The sequence below is a fragment of the Marmota monax genome, unplaced genomic scaffold, assembly GCF_021218885.2.
Source record: "Marmota monax isolate L192 unplaced genomic scaffold, Marmota_monax_Labrador192_F-V1.1 WCK01_AAM20220418_F8-fsc00030, whole genome shotgun sequence".
NCBI lineage: Eukaryota > Metazoa > Chordata > Mammalia > Rodentia > Sciuridae > Marmota > Marmota monax.
In genome coordinates, this window is record NW_026691988.1 from 2,476,138 (window position 1) to 2,498,317 (window position 22,180).

Here is a 22,180-nt window from a genome sequence, read left to right on the forward strand (position 1 = left end):
AAAGATGAAATGAAACTATACAAACTTACCTAATGGTTTTTAAATTTAGGCTTCTAAAGTTAGAATGTTAAGATAAATACTTATTTTGTGCATCTTTATATAAATCTGATAGTATATTTCTGAATGCATTTGTTCTTGATTTCTAAACTAAATTTTATATCTGAAATTTTAGCCTCTAAAAATCTTCAGATTGTCTACTAGCATAGTTTGTAAATGGTATTAAATCTATCATCAGTGTCTAAGGTATATTAATTTTAGATCACCTTTAAATTGCCACACTGATATGTCAGTTTAGATGAAAACTTGGAAAGGATATGGTATCACTAGATTTAATAGCTTCAATATAAACATTATTTGTATTTATACCTGAGGAAAATTAAAAAGAAACTCTTTGATCTGTGATGCCATTAAGATTTTTGGAGACTATATTGCCATACAGTAATGTCCTACTTAGTATCATTGGGTCTCAATTCTTAATGCACATCAGAGTTACTAAGAAGTTTAGTAAATGACATACAGGTGGACACAACCCAAGCCAGACCTGTGCAGTAAGAACCTCCAGGGTGGGCTCTGCCCTTTTCTTCCTCTTCTCTTTTCCCCCCAGTATTCATAGATAATTCTGGTGTGTATCCAGGGTAGAGAGTCACTTATCTTGTTGAGGATTGGAGCTCATTTACAAAAGACAGATACTAAATTTTTGAAATTTTGTTGTTTACAATAAAGGGAGCATGAGTTATGTTAACACTGATTCCTATGTAAAAGAAAGAATCTAGGGATGGCAAGATCAAAATAATTAGAGTTTCATGTCTAGTACAACAAAGGTGATCTACTCTGATGAATTGAAAATTAGAATCCTTAAAACTTACTATAATGTCATAAATTATGATTACTCATTTATTGGTAGAATTGATGTTACAAATTTGTGTTTTCAGAAAATTATCATGAATGTCATTCTTAATGTTATTATTTTTGATCAGAGGAAAGGGTGGTTTTGAGTTAACTATGAATGCTGTTTATATTCAGTGTATGTGAATGATGAATTATTTTATTTCTGATTCTTGAGGTCTAGGTCTAGTTTTTCCTCCTAACTAGCTGTATGACTGTCAGCTAAGTAATTAATCTTTAAGAGTCTCTTTTCCTTGTTAAGATCTTATCTGTGATTTCTTCCAGGCCTGAAATTCTGTGAGGCTTTGAATCTGGCCGGGGGGTGGGGGGTGCGGATTTAAGCTTGAGAAAGTGGATTCATTGAAGAGGACATTATTTTGAGCCCATAAATATGTGCTTTTAATAATTGCATACTATTTATCCTGCAAACATACCATAATTTATTTTGCCAGTTTCCTGATAGTGGATCATTGGGTTACTTCTAGTTGTTTTCTATTATAAACTGTTTTGTTGAGATGATCAAGTCAGTGATGATGTATTTTTGTTGATTGTTTTTGCCAAATATCTCTCAAGAAATGTCTTACCAGTTAACACTCCTATCAGCAGTCTATGGGAGTGCCCGTTTATTCTCATAGTTAACCAGCAATAGAAGTCACCAAAATGCGAGCATTTTTAGTTTTGGCAAGTTTTGGTGAAGCATTGCATCTTGTGGCTTTAATTTGTAGTTTTTTTAGTTTTAAGTGAAATTGTCTCTTTATTTGTTTACCAACCACTTATATTTATTTTCTTGATAATGAGCTATTTGTATCTATCATATTTCTGTTGGGAGTTTTAATTTTTTATATTGATATATGTTTTAATAAAGATTAAGGAAGAAGGTGCTTGATCACCTGGGTAATTTGTGTGTTTTTCAAGTTTCTTGTGGGTCTTCTGTCTTGTTGTGGTTGTATTTGCCACTCTGAAGCTTTACATCTCTTATGTAGTCGGGTTGATCAGTCTTTATTTTTGAATGGGTTTGAGTTTGGTGACTTGTCATGATTACAAGTAAATTCACTCATGCATTCTTCTACAATATTTGTTGTTCAGCTTTTAATATTTGAATTTTTAATCCACTTGGCATATATTGCCTTAGAAGGAGTTAGAGATCCGTAGACTTTAAAAAAGAAATCAATGGGGAGAAAAAGGTAAAATATATAAGGCATTTCAGTATTTTCTCTCATTTTAAAAGATCAAAAAAACAAAATACATGCTACCTAAAAGATGTAACTGATTCCTAGTGACATTGACTGAAAGGCCAGCTGCCCTTTTACATGGTGACCAATAAAGTTGACAACACTGACCTCTTTATATCTTTGAGAGATATTGTATTGATTTACAAGAAAAAAAAGATATTTAAAAATGCATTTACTGGAGAGGTATTTTGGATATATTTGGATATATTTGCAGTAGAGCATTGAATTCTTTTGTAAAATCCTTAGTTAACATCTACTTGGAAGGTCTTCCTCTGCACTCTTCCTTTCTGTCTCCCCTTGTTTTTTTCCCTGGTTTTTTAGTTGTTTCAGCAACATTTATTGGGTGTTTGATGTAGAGCACAGGAAGATACTGTAATACTTGCTGTACTCACGTTACTTATAATGTTGAAAGATATGCACAGTACACCTGTAGAACTGATGTTCAGAAGTCTTTGGCATTTTTTGCTTAGATACTATGTTGAAGGTATGTAAAGGGCCTTTTGTCTCACCATATGAATTTGTGAGTTAGGAGAGTGTATATAAAGTTATGCTATGGGCAGAACTTCTACCATAGGAATTTTTGTGACGGTTAATGTCCTTCTGTTCTATAGGTTCACTTTGATGGCTGGAATGGATGCTATGACTACTGGATAGATGCAGATTCTCCTGACATTCACCCTGTAGGCTGGTGTTCCAAAACTGGACATCCTCTTCAGCCTCCCTTGAGTAAGAGACACAGGATAACTTGAACAAATATTTCCATTTGCTTTTGTAGCATGTGTAATTTTTTAAAATCCCTTTCCCCTTCTCTTTTTATCTCTACTATATATTTATACACTATATAATCCTTTTTTATTAGATTTTTAATTATCATAGTCACAAAAACATAAAGGAAAAAATAGTGCCTGGAAAAGTATATAGATATTCTTTTACTTTTATTAAAAAGTAAGCATTGCTTTCTAAAATTAGTCGTTTGTGAGGCAACTCACACTTGTAATCCTCATGACTTAGGAAGTTGAGGCAGGAAAATCTCAGTTCAGAATCAAAAGAGCTAGGGGTGTACCTTGGTGACGGAGTGCCCCTGGGTTCAATACCTAGTACTGCCCAAAATAAACAAACAAAAAACCCTACAACAACACAACAAAATATATACGATGCTGTACACACACACACACACACACACACACTCAACACACACACACTAACTTTTTGAAAGACAGTGTGTCAGAGTATCTAAATTTAACATATAACCCTAATATTTATACCTTATATTATAGTTTTGCAAAATGTTACCATTGGGAGAAACTGGGCAGTGTAAATGAGATCTTCCTCTGTATTATTACTTTCGACTACATGTGAATCTACATTTATGTCAGTAAACATTTCAGTTTAATTCAGTTTTTAAAAACAGATGAAAAGAGTACTTAACATATCATGATCTCGGTTTTGGAGGAGGATAAATAACTTTTAGAAAAAAACATAGGAAATATGATATACTATAGTCATGTTTTTTTAAAAAAAATATCAGTGTTCTTTATTTACTTTTGGTTACTGCTTATAAACTGCTTATGGGCACAACAACACAGGTACATGGTGTTCATTGCAGCATGTCTAAAATAACAAAACTTGGAAATATTGTTTAAATAAATTGTGGTGTACCATACTGCAGACACTGTACAGAAGTCATGAAGAATGTTAATATTGCCACGGGAAGATTTATAAGACAAGTTAAAAACCAAAGGAGATTGTCTCAGAGCAGTACTCATCTGTATTGTACCTTTTATATGGCAAAACAAAACCAGAAACTTGATACATGTGCATATACAGATATAGATTGAATCTGAATGTTTAGAGGCACATTAGGGAGGGTAAAGCGTCCCCTATGTGGCCCAGATGAAAGGTCAGAATACAGAGAAGAGCCAGAAAGGGGGTTTGTAATCCTTATCCCGTATTGTTACATAGTGTTTGAAGTTTTCACAGTGTGTGAGTATTAGGTAAATTATATTATCTACTTGATAAATATTTTTTTAAATTTTTTTATTAGTTGCTCAAAATATTACAATGATCTTGACATATCAAACATTTTATTCAAATGGGGTACGTAATCTTAATCTTATTTTTCCACGTGTACAGATTGCAGGATCACATTGGTTATACAGCCACGTTTATACATAGGGCCATACTAGTGTCTATTGTATAAAATTTTCTCATTAAGATTTATCTTATGTAATTGATGCAATTCTGAGACAGATCAGAGTTTACCATTTCACTATTGAAGAAAGAAAGATAAATCATGTGGACTAAAGGCAAATTGCAAACTCATGTTATTTGAATCACCTAGTATGCAAAGTTATTTCTTACTTATCTAGTTCTACAAGTTTGTATAGGTTGTGAATGAAATCAAAGAGAAAACTCTATAAAATAGAGATTTTTAATATAGTTTTAACTTTTATAGAATCTGCTTGTTTTTCTGTTTGTATATGTTGATTCAAAAATTGAATTTTTAAGGACTTTTTTCTTCCCCTTTTCTGATCCTAAACATTTAATTCTTACCGATGTCTGCTTAACTTTTTGTCCCACTTTCTTTTTCTTTTAATTTTATTTTAAGGCCCATTAGAGTTAATGGAAGCTTCAGAACATGGTGGATGCTCAACCCCAGGATGTAAAGGGATTGGCCATTTTAAGAGAGCCAGACACCTGGGCCCTCACAGGTAAGTGCTCAGCATACACTACTACTCACATGACACTTATTCTCTCCCCCTCCCTCTCCCTCTCCCTCCCTCCCTCCTTCCCTCCCTCTCTCTCTCTCTCTCTCTCTCTCTCTCTCTGTAGTTGTAGGTGGACATAATACCTTTATTTTTATTTATTTACTTATTTTTCTGCGGTGCTAAGGATTGAACCCGGTGCCTCACATATGCTGGATGAGCGCTCTACTACTGAGCCACAACCCCAGCCCTTCACTTGACAAATACTTAAATGGTCATATGATGGCTTCCTGTTCTGTGTGTGTGTGTGTGATGATTTCATTCTAATAGATGTGAACTAATTTTAAATTTAGATTCTATAAGAAACATGGTTACCATGGTGACTGTGTAAAATTGAAGCATATATCTGAAGTTAAATCTTGCTGGGAGAAAAATGCATTCATTATTTAAAATAGATTTACTCCAGCTATTAGGTTTTTTTGTGGCATTGTACCTTGTTTTATAGATGTGTGGCTTCTAGTTATTTTAAGTTTGCCATTAGTAATGAGAAGGGGCCTTGTTGAAAATATTTGGTAGAATATTATGTGATTGGGTGACTTAATAGTTTGAATAATGAGAGGTTAGAATATTGTGGATTATCAGTGAAGATCACAAAAAAGCACAAATATAATCAAACATGAGAAAGTGGAGATGAGAAGTGTTTTTCAGTATTTTTCTCTTGCTCATAACTAAAAGGAAATTAATCTCTACGTTTAAATTTAATGTTATTGTTTAGTTGATTTGGTGATCTTTGTAGACATTCTGAAAATATTAGTAAAATACCAATAAATTCTTGTGATTTAACTGGAACTTTTTAAGGAACAAAAACATCATCCATTTGGTGTGTATTAAAATAATAATTTGTCAGTGTGTTGTAAACTCATGTTATTTGAAACACCTACTATATTTATCTAGTTCTCCAAGTTTATATAGGTTGTGAATCTAGGTCTTTAAAATTTTCTACCTAATCCTCCAAGTATTAATAGGAATTGCAAGATTAGTGTTATTATTTTCACCTGGGTATAGTGTCCTCTTTCTTTCATCTCTGTGACTTCTAATCATGCTTATCTTCTTTTTGCAATACTCCTCCCTATTTCTTATGAGGATCAATATGTCCCAGAATAAAAAATATGAACAGAGGATGATGATTCCGTTTGCAAGTATCCATTTAGCAATCCTTTTTTGGATTAATTTACTGGATTAATTTAAACTGAGTTTAAAATACTACATCTTGGAAGTTATTAAATATTGCCTAGTGAAAGCAGCTGAATTATTTTTTAGGCATTTATATAAGTCTAAATACCAGAAATAATTCATGAGCATGCTAATTTGCCATTGTACATTTAGTAAATATTTATGAGCAGCCAATAGAACAATGAATACATATCGACCATTTATTTACTCTGTGCAAGGGATTGCCCTAATTGTTCTACATGTATTGGATAGCTTTCAGAACAACCCAGTGATATCAAAGCTATTACTTTCCCACAAGATTTGGTGAGGCCACTGAGACACTAGAGAGGTTTCATAACTCGCCTTGCAGCTGGTTTGATGGGAGCATTCTATAGCTTGAGGCTCTGTATTCTTTACCACTCCCCCTGGCTGCTTTTCAAGGCACTACTCCATGAATCATCATCTACCTAGCCTTCAAAGACTCATGTACTGATGGAACTAGAAAGCTATACACAATTTAATTAAAATATAAGATACAAAACAATAATTAATGTTGAAGCTTTGTCACATTTACCTTAGCACTATACAATCCCATGACATTTACTGGACTAAAGGCAAATTGCTCAAATTGTGAAGGAAAAGAATAAAGAAATTCAAAATACAGGTGAACACTGACAGTGTGCTATTGGGATGCCATTGAATTTTTATTTGATCTTTGGTGGTCAGGGGCCTCTGGACAGAGGAATGCAGTTCACAGAATGGGTGGGAGGCTCCACCCTCTGCCCAAGTGCCCTCTGCTCTTCTCAGCCTTTGAACCGGGTTTTCTTAGCCTCCCTGACTAGGCTGTCCTATTTTCGACTCCTGGTGTTCTTTATTCTGGCAGGATATTAATCCTTAAAAGGCCAGCCTGCTTTCCATTTCTTTAGTAGGCTCATGGAATAGCTTGCTGCATCATGGATATTCTTTGAAAGGTTCATTTCACTGGCACTTATTTTTGTCCTTGCAAAGAACGCTGCGTTTAGGAAAACATAATGAGAAAATTCTCTCTGGATTAATTTACTGAGAAACTGCATAAATCAAAACATGCATTCTTTGCTTAGATAACAAGGAAAGATGCTCTTTTAGCATGAATATAGTCCGTTTTATGCACACATAAGGAAAAGGCTGTGTTTTGACTAGCATTTGTTGCTGTCATCTCTGAAGATTATAAATTGAATTTGATCCAAGAAGTGTTAGAAACAGAACATGCATCTCAGTAATGAAGTTTGAGAATGTGAACTTTTTTTAATGTTGGAATAAAAATGATCAGTGAGAGTGTCAGATGTGGAGTACCATGTTTTCTAGGGATATTCCTAGCCATATTACTTAATTCTAAACCCCTAGTAAAGTAGCATTAATATCAGTAATTTGGTAGGATGTAGTAGAGATTTCCCACACACTATTCTAAGGACTCAAACGTGTGACCTATTTAATATGCTCCTCAAGTCTGTGAATTGGGCACCATCTTACAGATGTGGAGGCTGAGGTTCAGTGCCTAGGTATGTGCCCAGGATGAGTGTCAGAAGAAGCAGGATTCATCCCAGCCCTGATGGGCATCTGCGTCTCTGCATATATCTGTATGTTGGCTTTCCTGGTAGAGCCTGTCTTGTGTGTTTTTTTTTTTTTTTTTTTTTGTCAGGACAAAGTGTGAGAATGATCATAGGAACATTTAAACTGGAGATCTTGCCTGATTATTTAAATAAATATGCTTCCAGTTATAAAGTTTTTAAAATGGCAGTGGAAAGTAGTGAGTCAGGTGGTCCTTTCACCTTACCTAATGAGCAGACCAGTGTTACCTAGAAAAAATAGCCCCCCTGAGAGGGACCATTAGGCAAGTATTTGTTTGAATGGCTGATATGGAATTATTTGCTAATGGAGCCATGTGCAGCCTAATAGAGCCCTTAAAGGAGAGAACAGTATAATCCTATGTTCTGTTCCTCTGCTCTGAAGAATTGTGTAATGGTAAATTGTGTAATGTGAATGTGTGTGTGTACCCAAAATGGAATATACACACATTGTTTATAGAATGAAACCTTACTAAGGTTTTGTCACTAGAAGCTTAATACATGAAAAACTAGAAATTATTACATGTATTATAAGAATGTAACTCTTTGTATCAGCACTAGTGACTTTTCAAAGTTCATGTACAGTTTTAAAAATAATAACTTGTATTTATACATTACAGAAGAAATAGTAAACAGAATACTCAGTGTTTCTAATATGATAAAAAATCACAAATCTCTCATGTTCCTTTAAGCAGGAGACATAGGAATGACCTCAATTCCTTGAAAACATGATCATTTATGAATTGCAATATAGTTCTTATCCTAAGGGGGAGTTAGTGTGGATGGTGAGATTACTGAAATACTTGGCATATGTCTGTATGTTGTCTTGCCTTGAAAGGCATCAGGTAAGAATTATTTTACAAAGTTCCTTGACCTTGAGCCAGTGCTTCACCTCTTTCTGTCAGTGTCCTTATTTGTAAAATGGGTGACAGTAGTATCTGACTACTAGGAGGATGTGATAAAGTACCTGGAACAGTACCTGGTACTTAGTAAGTGTGTGGTACGTTGGAGCTGCATACGTCTAGAGAGCAGGTGGCAGCTTCATGTTACAAGATAGTACTTTCACATCCATTTCATTGTCATGGATTAGGAATAAGAAAATTGTTCAACATTCCCATGCACTCTTTACCCATATGGCACAGCAGTTAAGAGACAGCCAGAGCTCATGGTCAGACTCCACCAAGAACTATTTGAGTGACACTGCCTAGTTGCCCTGTCCAAGCCTCAGTTTCTGCATCTGCTGAAATGAGTATTGTAGTAGGAACTACTTCCTAGGGTTGTGAGAGATGAATTAGGTAAGACACATAGAGCACCTAGCCTGGTAAGGTGCCCAGAGAGGTCACAGTTTACTGAGGATGATAAAGAAATAGCCTGGAAAGTTGTGCTTGATCCTTACTGAGTGGAGGACAGAGCAGCAGAGAGCGTTTAGGACCAGGCTGCCTGCTCTCTTGCGCAGCATGTTATCCCTTTAGGGCTGTGGCTGCTTGTGTTTTGTGGCATCCCCTTTCTTCATCACCTCCTGCTTCAGTAGCCATTGGCATTCTTCTCCGCCCTACAGGAGCGGCAGAATGGATGGTGTGCAAGCATTTTTTATTTTTCTCAGGGCTCAAAAGAAGTGAAAGGGTCAGTGTAAAGTCAATAACTGATCATCACAGGGCTCCCTGGGTGGGTGGTGTTTGCCTGCTCATTAGTAAATTTCTGCTGAGAGCCTGTGGTTATTTTCCCTACTTTGGATTGAGAATTTTGAGATTCCCTTCTGGGCTCTGGCAATCTGTTGTCCCAAGGAGAGAGAGAAAGAGAGACAGAAAGCGATTGATTTAGATAGTAAGCATCATCTGACCAGCATTTCTGCTTTTTTCTTGGCTACCCAAGTTTACAAAGGTGATCAAGAAATATCTGTTCTTCTTTCATTTATTCAATAAATATATGAAGTCCTGCCCTGAAGAGCATGTAATGTAAGTCATCTACTCTGTGCCTATGATGTTTAGCTGGGGACCCAACCATCTAAGAATCCTGCAAGTCTTTGTGTTGTTGGGACTGTGAATAGGATCTCTATGTTCTTTTATTTGCTTTGTGTCCCATTATATTCCAAGGTGAACATACACACTGTTGTTCACTGATCACAAAGCCACAATAAGTGAACTTAACAATAAGTGAAACTTGATGATTGTACTATTCTAGGATTAGCAGCATATTGTCAAAAGAAACAAAAACATTGTCTTTGATTTTTTTTTTCTTCTCTTCTGTTGTCAGAAAATCCAAGTAGATAAATTTGCAATAAAAATATAAAATAAGAGGAATGAATGATGGTTAAGATCTGAGGCAGGTTAATGTATTTCCTTTGTCAGAAAAAGAGAATAGGCCAGGCATACAGTGGCGCATGCCTATAATCCCAGCGGCTTGGGAGGCTGAGGCAGGAGGGTCGTGAGCTCAAACCAGCCTTAGCAACTTAGTGAGGCCCTAAGAAACTCTGTGAGATCCTGTCTCTAAATATAAAAAAGGGCTAGGGATGTAGTTCAGTGGTTAAGTGCCCCTGGGCTCAATCCCCAGTACCAAAAAAGAAGAATGAAAAAGAGAACAGGAGTTAGCAGGAGGAGCTAGTTCTGTTTTTACTCTTCAGGGATGGGGGACAGGGAGCAGGATTTACTGGAGATGATAAACTTTGGTCTTAAATGTATTTCTTATTAGGTGACCTAGGATATTTGAGTAGAAGTATTTTGCAGACATTTGGATTCTGCCTAAAATCAGGATCAGTGTTAGGCAAGTGCTACCTCCTATAAGGAACTGCAAGGGAGGAGCCTGGTTTCCTTCCTCAGGAGGTTACAGTGTGGGCAGAAGACCCACCCATCCCAGTTGGATGTTGCCATCCAGGTTTTTCATCTTGAGAAGTGGTATGAAAGCAAGTCAAACTTGGCATCTGCTCCACTATGAAATTGAGGAAGAGGTCAGGGCATGGCAGGGAGCCTGTGGTCAGTGGCATGAGTGTTGTGGCCCAGGAGCCCCATCCTATGCAGACCATACCAAGGGACTGTGCTGGTGCACCCTGCTCTCTGCCCGAGCCTAATCCTCCAGTCTTCCTCTGTATTCCTCTTTTCAGTAAGATGAATAAAATAGAGCACTCATTCTGCTGAGCTGATTCACTACTGAATGAATCAGATATTTCTGCTTGGATGGCTAATTCCTGATATGCCCCAGATCTACTTATCCCTAATCATTCTTATCTCAGAAAAAGGACAAAAGTGGTATTTCTGTTACCACCAGTTCTTCAAGCCAGAAACCTAAAGGCTGTTTTTACATGCCATCCCTTGTTCACTCACAGGTCACGTTGGGATCACAGAAGATGCTATGATGGTCCTTTGTACTTTTCCTCCATTTCGGCCACATATATGCACATCTCCATCGTGTCTTTACTCTTAAATTCTTACCTTGCTCCAGTTTTGCTCCCTTGAGATCTAGCCACAAGGCAGCCTGAGTGATTTGTTTTTTTTAAGTTAAACCCTATCATTCCCTTACCTGAAGCTCTCCATGGTTTCCAATAAACCAAAAGTAAAAATTTTTACTGCAGATTACTGGGCCCTGCATGGTCCTCACACTGTCTGCATGTCCTGGTTTGCCTCATTCTCACATGCTGGCCAAGCTGGTCTGTCTCTCCCTCAAACACTTCTGGCTTTATGTCCCACATCCTGGACCAGTCTCCCCTACGAGTGGACTGAGCATCTGCTTTCTGACCATTAGGGCTCTGCCCAGATGCTGCTCCTCCCAGGAGACCTCACATCCTCTCTTATGTCATACTGTTTTACTTTCTTCAGTGTGAAGTTCTTTAACTTATTTGGATGATTGCATTGCCCATCTCCCCATAGACTGTCAGCTCCATAAGATCAGGATCTAGTCTTTTTATTTTCTATTATATTTCCAATGCCTTGAAAGGTAATTAGCACATAATAGGCACTTGATAAATACTTGCTTGATAAATACATACAAAATTATTGGAATAATTAAAGACTGAAGTTACTGAACTTTTTAAGCCCTAGTTTATCTCATGAAATGCTTTCTTCATAGTGTGTTGGGAAGAGTAAGCAAAATGTAGCATGAAAAGCACTTAGCCCTATGCTTGATTGATAGTAAATGCTCCATAAATATTACTGGCTATTGCTTTTGTTATTGTTGGGTTAACATTATGTGAATTTATATCAACATATGATCAGGAGTTATTTACTTTTTTATTTTGCTTAACCAGTGTACAGTAGCATGTAGTTAAATGATATAAAGGTTGCATTTTTTCTTACAGGATATCAGTGATAAATTTTATAAGCCATTATTAGAATTATCTAGTAGGAAAAACTCTTCTTTCTTCCCAGGAGTGTGTATCAGATTCTCTTGGTGGATGGTAAATAAGCATTGTTTAAAATTTCCCCTGGGTAATTATCAATATTCTCACTATTACCTAAACTAAAGAAAAGAACAGTTAAGACATGAATATAATTTACCCAAAGAAAAACCATTTCCAGATTTAAGAAGACTTCCTGGGGCTGGGGCTGTAGCTCAGTGGCAGAGTACTTGTTCTAGCATCAGGAGTCTCTGTAGGCCCTGAGTTCCATCTCAGAACCCCAGAGTGGAGTCTAGGGGTGCTTCCTATAAACAATCAAGGTAGACAGAGAGGTCAGTGAGATACAGGTTCTCACTTGTTTTGGGTTCTCCACTTGTTTTGAAGACTGGAATGCTGAGACCCAAGCACAGGTGTCTACTAACTAGTGTTAAATTAACAATGACCTTGATTTTCTTTGCTTAGATAATAGGAGCCATCATCCTCAGACCTCAGAGCTGACCTGCAGGCACAGAGAGGGAAGAGAAAGGAGCCACAGGGGTGGTTGTCCGAGTCAGCTTCTGGTCCCTTTTCATATTAGGGTTAGGATTAGCTATATGTGTGTATTTTCTAATACATTAGCTATAGGTGCGGACCTGAGGATGGGAATGTTCCACAGGGGGTCTCCCTCCTTTGGAGGCAGCAACTATTACAAAGGAAATTTAGTAGCTCTTGACTCTCTGGAGCCTGGAGGATCCCCTTAGGAAGCAGATGTGCCCCATGGACCAGATTAGTCTCTCCTACTTCTCTCAGGAGCCCTCCTGTGATGTCTTTAAGCATTTTCTTCTCAGAGATATGCACAGCTTTTTACCCTTGAACAATACAAAGAAAATTTTTCAATGACCATTGCTTAGTTTTCAAGATTGCAGCAAATTGCTTCTTAAGAATCTATGCAAAGGCATGTTGTCTATCAGACTATACCTAAATTATGTTTTAAGGATACAATATTTCATATAATAGGTCTGATCATTCGTATAAACATATATAAATATACATAACATACTCGGATCAACTTTAGAATTTTATACTCTGTAGCCTGTCATTTAATTGAAAGAAGTATGTCTAATGGAAATGTTCTTTTCTTTTTCTTTTAATCTGTTAGTGCTGCCAACTGTCCCTATTCAGAAATCAATTTGAATAAAGACCGCATTTTCCCAGACCGCTTAAGTGGTGAGATGCCTCCAGCTAGCCCATCATTTCCAAGAAATAAAAGGACAGACACAAATGAGAGCTCTTCATCTCCTGAAATCAGGTAATTAAAATGATGATATTTGTGTTGTTGGAAAGCACTCTTATTGAAGAGGTTGCCTGTCTTAGACATTTCATGTTCTGTGGTAATGTTTTCCTGTGCATTGTTGAAAAGGCACTTCATCTATGAAATGATGGTAGGGTTCAGTGCTTGACAGCTCCCCCTTTCCATCCTGACTCACATTTTCCCAAGAGATCAAAGAGTCTTTCCTCTACTTCTTCTTGTTTTCTTCTTAACCTTAACACAAATCTGGCTATGGTGGCTCATATTTGTAAATTCAGGGACTTGGGAGATGGAGATGGCTTGAGCTCAGGAGTTCAAGGCTGGACTGATCTCCATTTGAAAAAAAAAAACAAAAAACTAATTTCAGTGTGTAGCCCAAGGCTGGAAACACTGTCTTTAGTAGGTAAAGAAATGGTCTTCCATTTCTTTCCTAGTGCATTTCCTTCTTTCCAGGAAGATCCTAACTAGTAATGTTTTACTTTGAATTGTGAGTATGTTTTAATAGTTTTCAAGTGTCTTATTCCATTATGATGAAAATGGCAGATGTGTCCCTTTCTAACTTGTGGAAGGATAATGACAGAGCACCTGATGTCAAGTGGGAGAGGAGAAATAGGGGCAGGACTCTGCTGGTCATAGGATTTGATCCTTTTCTGTAGAAAGCCTTGGAGCCTTGTTCTTGAGGGTTCAGATGTGCTCACTTGCTTTAATTGCATCTTCTCAACTCACTTTTTGACTTTGGAGAAAGCTGCAGTTTTAGTATGCAGGAATATTAATTCCTGCACATTAATTCTACTTTGAATTAATATGCAGGAATTAATTCAAGAATTCTACTTTGCTTCTCATTTTTTTCCACCTAACCAAGAAACAATAAGAAAGGTTCACCTAGGGCAAATCAATAGTATAACAAGAGGTTAGAATAAAAAAAAATGACAAAGATGATCAATTTTTAAAAATGTTTATATTTCATTATGTTTTTATTAGTGCATTATAATTATGCATGATATTGGTTTATTGTGACTTTTCCATAAATGGACATAACATAATTTGCTCCATTTCATTCTCCAGTGCTTCCTGTTTCTTTTCCCACCTCCCGTCACAATCCTCTTCCTCGGCTCTATTGGTCTTCCTTCTATTTATTATTTTTTTTGTTTTGTTTTTAATTGGTACATTATAATTATACATTAAATAAGATTACTTGGAACATATTCAGGAATGCACATAGCATTACCAATTTTTTGCTTAATTAAAAAGTATTTTTCACTTAAAGCCTAGAGGAAGTAAGTAACCTCATATTGATTAAGAGCTTCTATAATTCCTGGTGGAAAAGTTAAACTTTCCTGAAAGTAAATTATTATTGGTAGATTAAAAAATATTTATTGAGTATTTTTGATGCTATAGTAGGTATTATACAATGATGGTTCTCATTTCTTCTAGGTATTTTTCTCAAATGTTATTTCCCTGAGTAAATACTATCATTGATACAATCCTTTTCTGTTCAGTGCTTTCCAATTTATTTATTTAGTGATGCTGGGTATAGAACCCAGGGATGCTCTACCACTGAACTACATCCTAGCCCTTTGTATTTTTCATTTTGAAACAGGGTCTCACTAAGTTGTCAAAGCTGGCCTTGAACATGTGACCCTCCTGCCTCAGCTTCCTGAGTTGCTGGGACTACAGGCATTGCCCCAGCTCCTGATAATAGCTTAAGATGTACAAACCCAAGGGACCCTAAAAAGTTGATGTTACTAAACTTTGTCAGGTTTTTTTCCTTGTCCGATGTTAACACTTAGTTTCCTGCCATTAGGCTCCAAGCATGACCATCTGATCTCTAAATGTAGCTTTTAAGCTTAGGTATTTCTCTGCAAATCAAAAAGTATAATGAGATTTCATTTCACTCCAGTCAGAATGGCAGCCATCAAGAGTACAAATAATGCTGGAAAGTGTGTGGGGGAAAAGGGACATATATATACTGTCAGTAAGATTGTAAATTAGTAAAACCATGATGGAAATGAGTATGGAGTTTCCCCAAAAGACTAGGAGTAGAATCTCAAAATGACCCAGTTATACCATTCCTCAATATTTATCCTAAAGAATTTTGAGCATACTGTAGCAGTATATGCATACCATGTTTATAGTAGCACAATTCACAATAGCCAAAACTATGGAATCAGCGTAGGTGTCCATTAATGTAAGAATGGATAAAGTATGGTGTAGTATTTGTATATATACATATATATGTGCATATATAATTTGGCATAGTTGATGTGATATACATAATGTAAAATATATGTAATGTGACATATATGAACACATATGAGGGGTGTGTGTGTGTATAAATGGCACATATTTATATGCACCATGGGGTTTTATTCAACTATAAAGAAAAATAAAATTATGTCATTTGCAGGAAAATGGAAAAAACTGGAGAAATTATGTTGAGCAAAATAAACCAAACTCAGAAAGTTAAGGGTCATATGTTTTATCTCATTTATAGAAGCTAGAGAGGAAAAAGGAAAGGTAGGGGCAAATTTCATAAAAATAGAAGGGAAATCATTAAAGTTCAGGAAATGCTCCAGGGGGAGTGGGGAGGAAAGGAAAGGGAGAGAGTGTTGGGGAACACAATTGACCAAATTATATTGTGTGCATGTACAAGTATGTATCAACAATTTTCACGATTGCCATAATCATAATGCACTAATAAAAGAAGGAAAAAAAAGATTAAATATTTCTGATTCATATCCAAGGAGCAAACCAATAAATAGTTTAGATCCAGCACTGTAAGAGCACATCATAGTGTTTTATGTTATTGTTGTTCTTTTTCTCCATAGAAAAGGAGTATAACTTGGTGATTCAAAGCATAGGGTACTGCTTAGTTAAATCTTGGCTTCCCTACTTCTTAGGAGAAGACGAATTACTCCTTACATGTTATTAACCTCAGAGTTTGTGAGATGGAAAGTTTAAATATAATATAAAGCTCTTATAATTTGATTAATAAGTCAAAAAGCCCTTTATGAATGTTAGTGGAGTTTTTTTGTTTTATTTTGTTTGTTTGTTTGTATGGGGATTGAACTCAGGAGTGCTTTATCACTAAGCCACATCCCCAGCCCTTTATATTTATTTATATATATATATATATATATATATATATATTTTTTTTTTTTTTTTTTTTTTTTTGAGACAGGGCCTTGCTAAGTTGTTGAGGCTGGCTTTGAACTTAAGATTTTCCTGCCTCAGCCTCCTGAACTGCTGGCACAATAGGCATGTGCCACTGCACGCAGCATAAATGTTAGTTTTTATTAATGAGGTTGAAGAGGAATAGTTTACAATTTGTTTCATAATACAAGTGAGTATCCCTTATCCAAAATGCTTGGGATCTGAAGTGTTTCAAATTTAAGCATATTTGCATGGACTTTACCAGTTGAGCATCCCTACTATGAAATTCTCTAAAATTGCTCAAGAAGTTTCAGGTTTTAGAGATTTTAGAAATTTGGATTGGGACTGCTCAATCTGTTTTTCTTTTGTTCCTTAGGAAAACAAGCATGGCTGGCCAATTTCTTTTATATTCCTAGGTTATGCTTTGGAGAGATGGCTTAAATAAGATGATTCATGTAATATCAAATTATCTTTTCTCTTTTTTTCCTGTAATCATTGCTTGCCTGGATATAATTTTCCACGCAGATTTTCTTTGCAGCATTCCTAATAATTTGTTAAAATGCAGTAGACAGTCTTTTCTTTAATGTACTTTGTGACAGCAAGAGATAGTTTTGACCCCCAGAAGTAAATCCTGAGACCGGGAGGTGGTTGCAGGTGGTTTCCTTGGGATGTGAAGAAAACATGAGTAGGGGAGTAAAGAAGGGGACAAGGAAGGAAAGACAGCCAGAAGAAACATAGTTGTCATACTGGTTGCCACCACGGGCAGCAGGAGCACAAATCTGGGAAAACTCTGAGATGCTGTCCAAACCGCACATCTCAGCACTAACCCAGTAGAGGGACGAGGGAGCTGAACTGTGCAAACACCACTTCTGTTGCACTACAGTGAGGCTGCACATGGCATTCCTCAGCACATCTGCCTTGCTGCATGGCAGCCAAAGCAGCCATTGCCCCTGGAATCCTGCAGGAAAGCATAGGGGACATGCTATGTCCCGGCATAGGGGACATCAGCCCCATGTGTACTGAAGTGGCAGTGGGTGGACAGAGTGCTGATAGCAAGTGCTGTACCATCCCACGTCCCATTCACCTCTTCCACATGCCAAACAGCCCCTAGAATGAGTGATACGCTGGTGTTGTTTTTGGTCCAGGGCTGATATAACATAACCAAGAATAAATGAACAATTGAACGTGTATATTCTGTACACACTGTAGCATTATTTTAAGTACTACTTACTTGCATAAGCCCACAGGAATTACTGATGTTCCGTAATAGTAATTCCTAAAGTTAGCTTCATGTCAGATTCCCCGCAACGTCTTTAAAATTCAAATTTGGGAACCTTTCCTAGATCACCAGAATTTTCTAGGAAAGAACCTTGGAATTTGCATCTAAAAATTCATTTGCGTGTATCCCTCTGCTTAAAATTTTTCAGTGACTTGCCATTACTAAGGATTAAGACCCTACTTCATGTGGCCTAGAAAGTCCTGTGTCAACTAGCCCCTGCTGAACTTCCTAGCCTTGCCCCCACCAGGCCCTTTTCTTTAACCAATGCTTCATGCATCCTGGTCCTCAACCATCCTTTTCTCTCTACCTCAAACCTCTGTGTGTCTTCTGGCAAATCTCTCATCTTTTGTTTGGCATTAACTGTCCCTTCCTTAGGGAAGCGTCTTCTGATCCTCCAGACTGCCAATTCTGCCCTTCTGTCATGCTCTCGTATCACACATCCTGATTCTATTAAAGTGTTTGTGTACTGTGCTTAATGATACACTCCGTAAAGGCAGAGACCGCGTCCTATCTCACTCTGAATTAGCCTCAGCCCTGAGCATATCAACAAGTAATGGTGACCTTGACTCATCTGTCCATCTTCAAAGGAGACATGCCTGTCATATAGCCTAATAGGCAGTAGCTCTATACTTTGTTTTTGTTCACTTAAAACTCCTACATTTCCAACTTTGTAAGATCACCATACCGGATATATAAGGAACAGTTATTAAATAAGATAAATTCCCCCAAATACATATCTACATTTTTTAAAATGAGGTTGATACTTTCCTGTCTGTTGTTGTTTACCATCCCAGCCACACAGATAATGATATTAGAGAAGTAACAGCATTTTTAAGGAGTAATAAGGACATGGATGAGCCTGAGAGGGTTATGGAGGCCTGCAGGGATCAGTATCCTAGTGCTCCTGCACCCAGGGAAGCTCTGCCCTACTTTCCACAGCTCCCTGCTTGAGTCTCCTCGAAGGTGTGCTGAGTGCTTAGACTCTGCCTGCAGAGACTCATGAGCATATCGTAGTGCCTGTCCAGGTAGAAACATGGGCACACAGTTTTTTCCCACTCATCCATTCATCTGTCTGAAGTGTAAGGAACACCTATGCTGAGCTGGGGCTTTCCGGAAGGTGATGGCCTCACTCCATGGCAGCAGCCATCTCTGTCCCTGGCATCGGATGGTAGCTTTTCCTGGTGACTGATAACGATTCTACAAGTCTACAAGCTGAGTAAAAGAGTATGTGTATTTCTTTCTGTGTCTCAATAAAACCGTGGGTCTCAAACTTAGATTTGCACCTGCATTATCCAGAGTGCTTTTTTAAAAATGTAGATTTCAGGCACTGCTTCCAGAGATACTGTCAGGAAAAGGAAGTTCTCATCCCAGGATGAGAAGTTCTCATCCTCATGTTTAACAAGCTCCTGCAAGACTTCTGTATGCCGAGCTTTGGAAAATGCTATTGAATGTAAACATCCTTCCCCGGAGTAATGATTCACAATGTATCATCAATTAGAAAACACTGGGCATCCATCCTACATAGTCTAATTCGCATGAGGTCTGTCCTACAGCTGCTTGTTAATTGTGTTCTAAATTAGGTGCTATCTTTATTAAAAATCAATGTTTTACGCTCCCATGTTTAAACTTGTGTAGATATAAACACAGGAACACAATGAAGCATATTGAAACTGCCTGCTAAATGCTTGTATTTCCTTGTATAAGACAAAGGCCCACTGCTAAAGCAATCTAATGAAAAAAAATTTAGTTCATTCTATTTATTATAAGCTATTAAAATGACTTCTTAGTTGTAGGGCCCATGTTTTCACTCTGAAATTTACATGGAACAGGTTGTAGGAATTGGTACCATCAATCTGATTTAAAGTTTTTACACTAATACAGTTTTGCCAGTCATACTACAGCCTCTGTACCCTATTAAGCAGGTGGGGAGATGAGCTAACATAAAATATCAGACTACAAGTATAACTACATCTGTTTACTTTTCAAACTATCACACCAAGCAGAATAAAATTAGTTTTAGAGCCAGAGTTCTAAAAGATTACCAAAGTTAATTAGTAGTCTTGGGGAACTTTGTTTTTCCTCCTGAGGTTTTCTGGGCCTGGGGGCTTGGTGTGGAAGATTAGAGAAAGTCATTTTGCTGACCAAGCATTCCCTGGCTTCACAAAGCCTCCCCTCCCTTTTGTTGCTGGGCTGCCACATATGAATTAGGAGCTGTGGAATTTTGAAATATTCCTGCTCTTGGGAATCTAAGTCTAATCTGTGCAGTCATTTGTATGCACCGGAAAAAAGCTCAGTTTTAGTTAAACCCTCACTGAGGTTTTGATGCCAACTGCTGTGATGCCAAGGCAGCCATTCCAAGTGTAAGGGAGGATGGATGTTTCTGTTAGATGCCTGTGAAGTTGTCGCAGCAGTATTGTAGCAGGATCTTGACTGTCTCTAATTCCTACTCAGGGGACTCTTCTATGAGAAGGAGAACAGCAGTGACATCTATTCTCTTTTCCACAACAGCAAAAAGTTACCAGTGGTCTCACTCTGTCTGTGACATGTCATGTTTATTTCCCAGTTCTCACCTTAGTGGGCAGGGCTTTCCATTCCATAGGAGGATGGAGTAATTGTTCAGTGAGTTTTTCTGCAGTTTTTTCCTTAGTATCTTGATAAGACTCACTTGATTCACTCGTTACATTGCTTTTATTATGTTCCTTCACTAATGTGTTCCTTATGTGAACTTCTAATTTAATGGGCTTCTTAATCAAAATGTCTTTATTTTTAATCATTAGAGTGAGCTATGTTTATCTTGGGCCATATTTATGAAAACCTGATTCAGTAAAACTTGCTGCAGCTGGATACAGTGCCACATGTATTATAATCCCAGTAACTTGGGAGTCTGAGATTGGAGGTTTACAAGTTTGAGATCAGCCTCAGCAACTTAGGGATATCATGTCTCAAAATAAAAGAAAAAGGACTGGGGATGAAGCTCAGTGGTATATCACCCTGGGTTTAATCCCCAGTACCAAAAAAATAAACAAAACAAAACTATTGGCTATAGTATCATTTATTTCAAAAGGAATTTAATTTTAAAAATCCCTTATTTGAATGTTAACCATAGACATAAGACTTTTAAGCCACTGGTTTCATTTTCCCAACCTTTCTGAATTCCTTTGAGGGTGGTTATTTCCTTGCCTTGAAGCTTCTCAAAGTTGTTCATTTATAGGAACAAGCATTTTGGAGACAGGTTAAGTATTTGAAACCTACAAAGCGCAACCTCGGGATTCTTTACCTATATGTGACCTCTGCCTAGGTATTAAAAAACAAACAAAAAAATTCCTGGGGATGTGCAAATAGGCATCCTTTTGAAGTTCAAAACAGAAAAACTTACATTTTATTAATGGCTTTCTGGCATTCACTGTGCCCCCACTTATTACTAGGGGTACTAGTCCTTTTCAGCCCTGACAAGGCCCCTATGAGAGTAAAATTAGCCACTACAGAAAGAGAAGGTGTGTTGTGTGTTGGTTGGTTTTTAATTGTTGAAATACCTGAGGCAATCAACTTAAAGGGAAGAAAGGTTTATTTTGGCTCACCAGAGGTTTTAGCCATGGTCACTTGACCCTGTTACTTTGGGGTCTGTGGCATCATGGTGGGAGGTTAGGAGGGTGGCAGAAGAAGTCTGCTTATCTTGCAATGAGATAGCAAAAGGAAGGAAAGAGAGGAAGGGCCAGGGTCCCAGTATCCCCTTCAAAGACATGCCTCTGATGGCCTAGCTAGACCTCCACCTCCTGAATTTCCTCCACCTCCCAATGGCCCACAGGCTGGGGACCAAGTCTTTAACTCATGGACTTTTTGTGAACTTTTCAGATCCAAACTATAGCAGTTTATTTCAAGCTAGTGTAAGGAGTAGGCCTTTTGCACTTGACCTGTGGCAGTGTGTCTGAGGCTGGGCTGATAGTCACTGAGGTTTAAGCTCCTGACGTATATGGCACATTTCTGCTAACATTGCATATTCTACTTCCTCCTTACATACTGAATTTAGAGAGGTGGTTAAAACGAATACATTCTTAAATTGAGGCAAAATTATTTATTGTTTCATATTTTTTCCTCTATCGTTTTTAGCACACGGGGTACCAGTTGAAACATAATTGGTTAGGGATTGTTTTTAAATGAAAAATAAACAAACTTAAGGAAATACAGCTGTATGCATTCAAATGACATCTTATTCCTAGGCATTTACTCTTCTCATGTTTGTTTCCCTAATATTTACCACAAGGCATAATTAGAGTAAGATAGTAAGACATCTAAAATGTGCTGCTTAATTACAGAGAAAAAGAGGATGCTGACTCACAATGAACATGCTTTTCTGAGTGGATTCCAACTGTCTTGATAAAAAGCCAAAAGAGTATTCTTGAGTAAAATTTTGCTGATTGTATTTCAGTTTAAATTGAAGAAAACTGGTTCTGGAAAATTCTAAAATCCCAGGAGAAATTGCTATATTCTAGGTGCT

General features: G+C 37.3%; 1 protein-coding gene across 10 annotated transcripts in view; it reads left to right on the forward strand.

Moving 5' to 3' along the window:
* The window catches only part of L3mbtl3 (L3MBTL histone methyl-lysine binding protein 3), a 110,956-nt gene that overhangs the window by 70,688 nt on the left and 18,088 nt on the right, over positions 1-22,180 (forward strand). For all 10 annotated transcript variants that reach the window (XM_046449233.2, XM_046449261.2, XM_046449272.2 and 7 more), the window contains 3 exons: positions 2,729-2,843; positions 4,726-4,828; positions 13,104-13,253. In XM_046449233.2, the coding sequence (XP_046305189.1) occupies positions 2,729-2,843; positions 4,726-4,828; positions 13,104-13,253 (368 nt within the window). The remainder of the gene's footprint in view (positions 1-2,728; positions 2,844-4,725; positions 4,829-13,103; positions 13,254-22,180) is intronic.